We start from the raw sequence: 9,668 nt of genomic DNA on the forward strand, positions 1-9,668 counted from the left end.
TCCCACTTCCCTAACGATCGACGCAGCGAGCCTCGACCGAGTCCATCACGTGAAAAAAGGAGGAGCAATCGACGCAAGCCCTTCCTATTCAATCACGGCATCACACAGGCCGCGGACGCAGCTATTCGAGCCCTAGCCGCCGACGCCCGACGTTCGTACTGGTACTGCCGGTGACGCCGCCTCCCTCCTGAGTGTGCTGGTAATTTTCTTCCTAATTCGCCTCTGATTTCAGTTCCTAGAGCCCCCATTTGTAATTCTGTATAGGCAGTTAGGAACATAACTAATCTAGTCCGCCGCTGATTACAAATCCAGGGGCCCCCATGGGGTATATCATATTGTCGTTCATTGGATGCACATGCACAATCTGGTAGTTTGATGAACAACCTGTTCATACACGTCAAATTTTTGATTCAAGAAATTAGGAAGATATTTGATAATAAAGCAAGAGACATCTTAGTTGAGAAAAAGCCGATGAGAAAGGAACAATGGGATACCATTTAGATGAAGCAGGAAGACAATTTTTATATTCTCATTCATAGAAAATTAAGCAATAGAGAGCAACATGATTGGAAGTGGCTAGTTTATTCAAAAGACGTTGACAAAGTTTTTTTTTTTTTACTTCTGTTGTAAGATCTTCAAGTCTAGCACTAGTAGGAGTTGGTGTTCCTTAGCACATGATGGATTAGGACATTGGAGGCATATTAGTGAGAAGCTTAAAGAACATGAAAATAGTGCCGAACATATTAATAAATGAACACGTAGAATGAATTGAGGACGAGACTAAGGAAAGAGGAAACTATTGACAAGGAATTGCATCATCAAATAACAAAGGAGAAAGAACGTGTTAGAAAGTTTTGTTGAGAATAATAGCCATTGTAAAATATCTGTGTAAACTTAACTTGCATTGTGAGAAAACAGGGAGGTTAAATGGCTGGCTATATTATGCATCAAGAAAAAAATTATTGAATGAGATTAACATCAACCCCCTCATAAATGACTTTGCATCAAGCAATGTGAGAAGAATTTCTTTTAAGGTAATATGTATTTCATTTGCATAATGATTTTGGATTCATTTAAGTGTTATGGGTAATATTTCATATATATGTATATTCATTGTTGTTATTATGATATCCATATTAAGGGCCCCGAGTTTTAATTTCGCCCCGGGCCCCCAAAATGCTGCAACCTGGGTGGGGGCCCCTCGATTTTGGGGGCCCGGGGCGGCCGCCCCCCCTGCCCCCCCCCCCCCCCTCAGGGCCGGCCCTGCGCTCGATCGGCATCAGTCAGGCGCGGCGCCGGGTTAACCGCGGCACGTTTTTGGCGCGCGGTGTCAGTGCTCCCTGTCGTGTTTCTCGAGCGGCCACTGCGCCACGCACTGGCCGGCGCCGCGCCGCGTCGTCAGAGACAGACATGGCAGCTATCAGGCGGTACGCACCGTCCCTCTGCGGAGCATGCATGCACTCACTGTGGCACCGTGTCGGTTCCGAGCCCCTCCTCTCTGCCGATGCAACTTGCCTCAGGTTGCCAGAATCGTGTCCCGTGGCTTTCGGCCAGGTGCGCCGCATGCGTGCGCTCCGCTCGGGTGACCTCAATTAGTGTTGTGTCGTTGCCGGTGACGAGGAGGAAAACCGTGCCGGCCGTGTCAATCTTCGTCGGTTAAGCGGGCGGTCGCGGCACTAATGGTACACTGCATGTTGGCCCGGCTGACGGACTGAACTGACTGACTGACTGGAACCAAGAGCCAGCCAGAGGGGCCTACCTACGTGCGTCGGTACGTGGCAGTACCAACTCCACACCGTGTGATCCATGTACGCACGCACGCGCGCACAGGCTTGTTGTACGAGGTGAGGCGAACGTGGATGCCCCGCCAGATTCGGTGCACTGCGCTTCCTCAGTTCCATCAATCACACCCGTCTGTCTGAAGCCTGGGCGGTGTGATGGTGCCGTTACCTGACGGCAGTCCATGTGTGATGCGGCCGGGTTGGATCGCAAGCTGCGCTGGCTGTCAAGACACACGCTTTCACCGACAGGGAAGAAGCTTGGCACCGGGAGTGAACATTAACCGACAGGCAAGATTCGCCGGCTGTTGAGACACAGCTATGCGGAAAGAAATCTACCACTACTCCCTGGAAGGGACAAAACCGAGGTCGAAAGAAGACACTGTCGATGGGTCAAGATGGATCAAACTACTGTAGTAACAAAATCCGGCGGAAACAGTGGAGTATAATAATGCGGCTAATCTGACATCAGATCAGAGGGACTGGATTACCGCTTGTGTTATTATTGGTAAATAAACAAAGCAGCAGGCAGTGGCCGGCCCACCCCCATGCATGCATGTCCTCTCCAACTGTCCGTCCCCACGGGCATCCTCGGCCTCCCAGAAAGAGGGCCACCCACCACGACCACACCAATATATATTCACCGCAGAGGAGCAAAGAATCAAAGAGTTGTCTCCCACACAAAGCAACATCCACATTCCTCCTCCCAACACACGAGAGTTCTTCCTCTTCCAAGGAACCCAGGCCAACCAAACACACACAGAGTAAGAGATGAACATCCACTAGAGAAGCCGGTACGGGCCCAGATGGACAGGGGCGTGCTCCTGATGATTTTGCTGGCGGCGGCGGCGACGCTCCTGTGCCTCCCGCTGGTGCTGCCCCCGCTGCCGCCGCCGCCGGCCTTCCTGCTCTTCGTCCCTGTGGTGATGATGCTCCTGCTCTTCTCCCTGGCTCTCCTCCCCTCCACAAACTGCGAGTGCCCGTCCCAGTAGGAGACAACAGAGCACACAAAGAGAGGTATTCACTGCTTGATCTCAACCTTTTTATTCTTGTCTATGTACCCATGCGGCCTCCCCTCGCTTTTATTGGATATATGACACGCTACCATACAACACACAACAGTCAGGTCAGGTGGCTCTCAGGAGAACTTCTGCTCTGCCTTCCAAGCCCAGGCCGGATGAGGAGCCAGCCATGGTTATGTAGTAGAATACCAAGAAATGCATGCTAATTAGCTGGTCATTCCTGGCTTTCCCCGCAATCTTCTGGCTGCGGAACGCTGTACATTAGTAAGCCGGCGATGAGGACGGCTGCGCCTGCGACGAAGCCGGGAGGGAGGGTCGACGCCACGCCGATGTACGGCAGCGGTAGGGTGAAGGCGTAGATCGACAGCGGGACTGCATCAAAGAAAGGCCATCATTAGTGCTGTTGTACAGGCATGCTGCATATCTACTTGTACAAGGGAACAATGAGTAGTAATCAGAATGCTAGTTGAATGATTATAACTTTTTGTTTCCCTGAACTTTATGTTCAGGTATAAGTGCAAACGATGAACACAAAGATACGTTGGACGCTAGACTATTTATTCATTAATAGTATATGACTGGTATGGACGAAAAACAAGCTCAAATTAGTTCTGTGGATACATGTGCAAACCTCAAGATAAAAACAGGAACTGGCCAGGTGGAGTGGCAACTGGGAAGTGACAGTGGATAAGGCTTGTGCAGTCGTTATGCAGGAACCAGATAGAAAACGTGCAAATAATGGTGATGAAAGATAGCTAGAACTGAACCTCTGTGTTTGTTTTCCCCTACTTTCACTCCTTCATAATATTGGTAAGCTTAGTTCTGAAGTGACATGGTGCAACTCAGTTATGTGGGATCATGGTCAGCCAACACAGCCAAACTTCTGCCCACATCCCAAACGTATGTTTCTTTTCCCCTGTTCTAGAGCCTATGACAGAGGAACATTCATGGGCCACATGATAGGAATGTTTGCTAGAAACTTTAATAGGCATTACGTTCTGGCTAAATGTCATACTTTCTCCATGACTCATCATATTAAATTATTATTAGAGGGTTTGCATAGTCCTCGTGGTCCAAATTCCATAACTAACCAAGTACCCCCTCCGTTCATAAATATAAGTCTTTGGAGATTCCACTATGGACTACATACGGAGCAAAATGAGTGAATCTACACTCTAAAATATGTTCATATACATCCGTACATAGTTTGTAGTGGAATCTCTAAAAGGACTTATATTTAGGAACGGAGGGAGTACCAACCTAACCTTAAAAGCTTCAAAGTTACAGAACAATGGTGCAGACAGAGGCAGGTCATGTATGAAATTTCAAACATCTTATTATCGTCCTCTCTAGTTCTAATTGGTAAACTGGACCACAACAACATTGTCATACATTTCCACACGAAAACGGCACACGCTGAAGTATAGAACTATAAATGAAATCAAAATCTTCTTTATGCAATCTATTCATGGACATAATGTGATGCACAGAAAGAATATGTGAACCTGAGAATGTAGATGCTAGACAAGATGCAACAGCAGAAGATATCTTCAATAGGTGTAGCAAAGATATATTGAATCCCATATTAACCAACACAAATAGTAGCGGTAGCAGTGGTGCCCCTTCACAGCCTGCACAACCCAAAAAGTTTAACAAGTGGATTGTGCAACATACAAACATGTTTAGATAGCTTTACTATTTATAAAAATAAAACTCAGGACATGTCAAGAAAAAAAATTCGTACCATTAAAATAATGAAAAATCATTGTGGTGATTAAAAGAAATAAAGGAACCAACTATGGGCAGCTAAAATCCAAGTGGTCCTTTTCAAAATAAGGAAGAAATACGTACGGGAATGATGGGTTTTCAACTCAAAGAGGCAAATGATACTTGTTATTAAAAGCTAATACAATGAGATGAATTCAGAAATTGAATATTGTATGGTAATAAATCATCAGAAATTAACTTCTTTTCTTAAGAGATATCGGTGATTGATTTAGATCTGCATTTATACCCCTAGTGACATAGAACATCACAAATTAAGCCAAGTGATCAAGAGACACAATCACAAAGTTATTCCATTCACCAGAAAGATCAAGGCAGATGTTGTGAAGAGAACTCAAGAGACAGAAAAGATGAGACGAAAACATTGAGAAAATTACCAGCAGATAAAGTTCCCATATTTAGAAAGCAGGCTGCACCATCTCTGATGTATGTTGGTAGTAGATGGAATGGAATACCCCACAACTTTGACAAGAACGGCAACAAGAGACACATAAAAATAGCCTGAAAAGATAGGTTTATTAATTATGAAGGATGGCTTCTGTATGATTCAATTATGGTAGTTGAAATCAGGACCATACTTGATAAGCAGAGCCATACGAGTTGACGACAAAAAGATCAACTGAGCCACCCTGGAAACAAAACAAAAATATCGGAATGAGAAAGGTATCTCATAAACACAATGAAGAGATAGCAGCTAACAGCAAGCATGCTTTCATAAAAAGTAAGTTCTACATCTTAAATAAATTTTTGCCAGGTGACAATTATGGGAGAAATGCAGTACCTTCAAATTCTTAGCAGTATCTATAAATATTATCTCCTGCAACAATTACATTTTAGATGTATCAGGTAAAACTGGTAGCTAAAGAACAGAAAATAGTCAATCGACTGATTAGCAGACTTGGTACCTTCAATACTGTGTCAGCAGCTTGCAGAAAGAATGATATTATCATTAGCAGTGGCCACAAAATTCCAGTACTTTGTAGTGAAGCACCAGCACCAGTTCCACTATACATAAAAAAGTAAGGCTCGTGTTAAACTTTGTTCACATAAAGGTATTGAACAGCTTAATCATGCACAAGCGTTCCACTTAGACATCACAATATTGCCGCAAAATATGTGTACGTAGTTGTAAAGGTACTCCCTCTGTAAACTAATATGAGATCTATTGCGATCATCTTTTTCCCAGTGGCAATTTCACAGTTTGTGGGGTCTAAAACATGCCCGACTTTTTATATATATTTAAACAAATATCAACAGATTAAAGGGACTGATAGTCTGATACAACAGAGTTTATAGGTCTGAACCGCCACTGTTCCCACACGCATTGTAATGAAAAACAGAGCAGTAGTGAATATGTCAAAATAATATTGTACTGGAATATCAAGCAGTTTTTGCCTAACATTCCATGATTGGGATCTTGACACTATCAGCAAATCATAATTTTTTTGGACTGTTATCAAAATAAATGTTCCAGCCTAGCAGTTCAATAGTATACACACGTGTGTGAAGATGTCACGTGTGCTACATTGAGGATTTCTGCATCATACAAGCCATATTGCATACGTTCCAAATATTAACTAATTTCCCATGTTTTTTTCTTTCCTAGTATTTTACGTGCCCATCTCCAAATAATAAAGCTTATTCTCTTTCAGATTTAACCATAACATTCGCTTGTAAGACAGCATAATGAGAAGCAGGACAACAAACTCGTTGGCATGGATTACAGTTGTATAAATATACTCGAGTGCTTACTAGGTGCTTGCAAACCAAGAGTGTAATTATTAGAAACATACCTTGCTACAGTTATTACCACACCAACTGTCACTAGAAAGCATCCTGTTATCTCATTAAGTCTATAGCGCCTCTTTAGGAAAATAGCAGACAAAACAAGCTGCCATACAAGATAGGTCTGCAGCAAGGTAGTAAGATAACTATATAAATGTGACTGCAGGTGATAAAATGAAGACTGTCATATGATTATACTGATGACCCACTAACCTGTGATAATATTGGTATTGAAGCCCCAGAAAGAATAGCTGCCCCAGCAAAAAGTAAGCAGATAGTACCGTGAGTGTGAGTTCTTTATGTCACATATCAAGTACATTCTAGAAGTGAAAATCTATGAGGAACATGTTGTATTTGATTTTGAGAAGAAGAAAAAATTACCTCCAGCAGCCATCCCTGCTGCTGCTGCTAGAGCCTCCAAGAGGCCTATGAGTATAAAAGGTTTCTGTGGGAGAGAAAGCATCTCATCCGTCACATGGCCAGCTTGATAACGAAAAAACAGGATTGAGAAATAGACAACCACATAGCTGCAAAAGTGAAGAGATCCATACCGTGTTATTAGCGTCCAAGAAATGTTCGATCAGAAGTCTCTTTTTTTCACATGTATGTTTCCATTTTATCATGATAGAAATTTGGGGAGCATACGGTGTTAGTGTGCAAAAATAACAATGGTGAAATGAACACGATGGTTGTGCAATAACGAGCAAAAGGCATAAACCCTGATGAGACCAACCGCACACCGCCAAGTTTTCAGCCTCTAGGCCCTACCCATGGAGAAGCGGCAAAAAGGCTTCCATTTCTAAACAGACTCATTTTTTTTTTCTAAAATCAAAGCAATTTTATTTGGGTTTCTTCAGGCTGCAGTCCTTCTGTATTTTGCCTTCTCCGTGTTCTTTCTCAAACTAATACTACAACAATGACACACTCTCGATGCGTGTCCAAGAAAAACAGAAGCCCATTCTATCCGGTGCCAAGTGGTACACCCTATGTGTGTGAGCGAGTGACACCAGCAGCCAAAAATAACAGCATTTCCGCAGCGAATGAGTGAATGACATCTGCGCGGTCTATTTCTAGTGGGCTCCAATAATCATTTCCCGAATAAAATCCGGCTTTCCAAAACTGCTACCCGATGTATGTAGTGCTCGGGTTTTTCCGGTCCAGGTTATGCGGGTTCGGGCTTCGGGTGTCGGGTTTTATGCAAGCTATCATGCCCAGCCTGCACTGACCCGGGCCCCACGGGCAGCAAGTCGCACGCGGAAAACAGGGCGAGTGGAGTCCAAATTTCGGGTGTGGCACTGCTTGGATTTTGGCGATCAGGTATAGTGGGAAGGACAGCTCAGGCGTCCACTAGACACCAGAGGGGAAAGTAAAGGAGCACAGCCGTACCCAGCAGCAGCAACCATGTCCATCCAGATATAATAATAATAATAATACCAACGAACCACCAGAAAAAATCTTGGCCCGGTACTCTCCCAGACACGCGGGCCCCGCGCGCGAGGGGCCCACGAGGCACGCGCCGCACGGGCCGAGGAGGAAAAATGATTCGCGACACGACAGCTCGCGTATCGATCGATCGATCGTGGTGGCTGGCTGGAATCTCCCCGCTGCTCGAGGAGGAACCGCCCTCGACTGGATCGACGACGGCGGCGGCGGCGGCGGGAAGCGGAGCGAGGATCGGCTCTGAGCAATCAGTCAATGGCCGGCTGGAGGAGAAGGGGGAGGGGGTGGATGGGAGGGCGTACCCGAACGTGGCGAACTGCGCGAGGAAGAAGGGGTACTGGCGCAGCGGCACGAGGGCGAGCTTGTAGAGGACGCGGTTCGCCGTGCCCGTGGCGACCACGGCGGCCGTGGCCAGGGCCACGTCCGTCCCGACGCTCCTGCCCCCCACCCCGACCCCGGCCCCGGTGGCGCTCGTCCCCGCCACCTGCCCCGCCGCCGCGCACACCGTCGCCGCCTCCTTCCCCCTGCTCCACGCCGCGACACCCGCCTCCGCCCACGCCGCGGCCGCGATGCTCCGCCGCGCGTGCGCCCGCAGAGTCACCCGCGCCTCCCTCCTCGGCATCCCCAGCGTCACCGCCACGGCTCCATTGGCGGCGCGCTCCGAGGTGAGGCGGGGCTGCGGCCGCCACGCCGTGGACACGCGCGACGACGACGACGAGGACGCCATCGCCGGGAATCGGAACTCGGTGCTCTGCTTCCTGCTCTGATGTGCGTACGCAGTAGACTAATTAGTAGTGGTTGGTGGGATCGAGAGGAAGATTCGTCCTGCTGCTGGCGGTTGCTCTGTTTCGCTTGGCCTCTGCTTCGCTCGGCCGCCTATTTGATTTGCTCTACAAAATACATCGGTGGGCTGGACCACGGCTATTGGAGGGGGGATCGGAAAGGAAAGTAGTTTTTGCCGTGCGGTGTTTCATTCTGGTTTAGGAATTTCTTCCGTATATTTGCCAGCACGTGGAGTGGAGCATGGATGTGATAGATTTCCTTCCTAGAGTGGAACTCTCGGATTCGAAAACACTGGGAAACCCTAGGTCGAGCGGGCCGACATCCCCTTCCCCCTTCAACTCGTCTCGTCGTCACCGGAGAAGCGGCCGGCAAAGCCCCTGCCGCTCGGCTCCAGGGAAGGGGGTGGCGGGCCGTTTCGTCGGTTCACAAGGCATGGCGACTCAGGTGTCGTTGTGTTGCAGTCAAATTTGGAAGACAGAGCAACGCAAAGTGTCGCCCGTGTGAACGGGGGTGTTGTGTGCTTCGTGAACTTGAAGCCAGCGAGCTGCGGTGCCAGAAAAATGTAGCGTAACGACATGGACCCAAACATTCGGTTGCACGCCTTACACATCAAAGTGCTACTTCTCACATCTTGTCTTTCAAAATTGAGGGTTCTCGCCCTAGAACTGTGGGAAATTGATTTTGAAAAGGGCCCAATTGGAGTTCGGAGAGTGTGGTAGTCTGAGCTCCAATTTTCTACCCGGATCGACGTGAGGAGCAATAGGGATTTCAAGAGGGGAGATTGGGTACGCACCTTTGACCAAAGGCAGCAGTGACCAACCTGCAACAGCAATTGGATGAGTGGCATACCCAGATCGGTCGGATCGCGACATTCGAGGCGCCTCCTCTCCGACAACGCCGGAGGACACGACGGTGTGGCCTGTGTTGACAAATCTCGTCGACGATGCAAGGCACCACGGGCTCGATGCCCACGGCGAGATCATCGACACCGGGGGTTCGCTCATAGGGTGGCCACCGCCGACCTCCACATCTCGAGCGATTGTTGGATCGCGTCGAGCATGGCGTCAAGGGCAGC

At 47.5% G+C, this 9,668-nt stretch overlaps 1 protein-coding gene and 1 long non-coding RNA gene across 2 annotated transcripts; one reads left to right on the forward strand and one right to left on the reverse strand.

Annotated features, from left to right (window-relative positions):
- Positions 1-2,175: 2,175 nt before the first annotated feature.
- LOC123072555 (uncharacterized) lies at positions 2,176-3,277 on the forward strand. The gene is made up of 2 exons (XR_006435219.1): positions 2,176-2,795; positions 2,901-3,277. It is a non-coding gene; the product is annotated as an uncharacterized lncRNA (long non-coding RNA).
- Positions 2,437-8,682, reverse strand: LOC123072554 (protein CLT1, chloroplastic). Its single transcript, XM_044496129.1, has 10 exons — positions 8,113-8,682; positions 6,752-6,897; positions 6,584-6,621; positions 6,379-6,494; positions 5,491-5,590; positions 5,367-5,402; positions 5,164-5,214; positions 4,963-5,086; positions 4,306-4,431; positions 2,437-3,172 (listed from the first exon to the last, which is right to left on the reverse strand). The coding sequence occupies exons 1-10, from the start codon at positions 8,535-8,537 to the stop codon at positions 3,015-3,017; spliced, it is 1,320 nt and encodes a 439-aa protein (XP_044352064.1). The 5' UTR covers positions 8,538-8,682; the 3' UTR covers positions 2,437-3,014.
- Between the last annotated feature and the right edge of the window lie 986 nt (positions 8,683-9,668).

Source organism: Triticum aestivum, chromosome 3B (genome assembly GCF_018294505.1).
Source record: "Triticum aestivum cultivar Chinese Spring chromosome 3B, IWGSC CS RefSeq v2.1, whole genome shotgun sequence".
NCBI classification, from domain to species: domain Eukaryota; kingdom Viridiplantae; phylum Streptophyta; class Magnoliopsida; order Poales; family Poaceae; genus Triticum; species Triticum aestivum.

Bases quoted from the DNA above. Each gene is read 5' to 3' on its own strand.
- LOC123072554 (XM_044496129.1), bottom strand. From the start codon at position 8,537: ATGGCGTCCTCGTCGTCGTCGTCGCGCGTGTCCACGGCGTGGCGGCCG. The intron at 5,591-6,378 runs GTATGTTTCTAA...TTTTATGTATAG, and splicing joins GTGGTAATAACTGTAGCAAG to TGGAACTGGTGCTGGTGCTT. The intron at 5,403-5,490 runs GTACCAAGTCTG...TAATTGTTGCAG, and splicing joins CTGCTGACACAGTATTGAAG to GAGATAATATTTATAGATAC.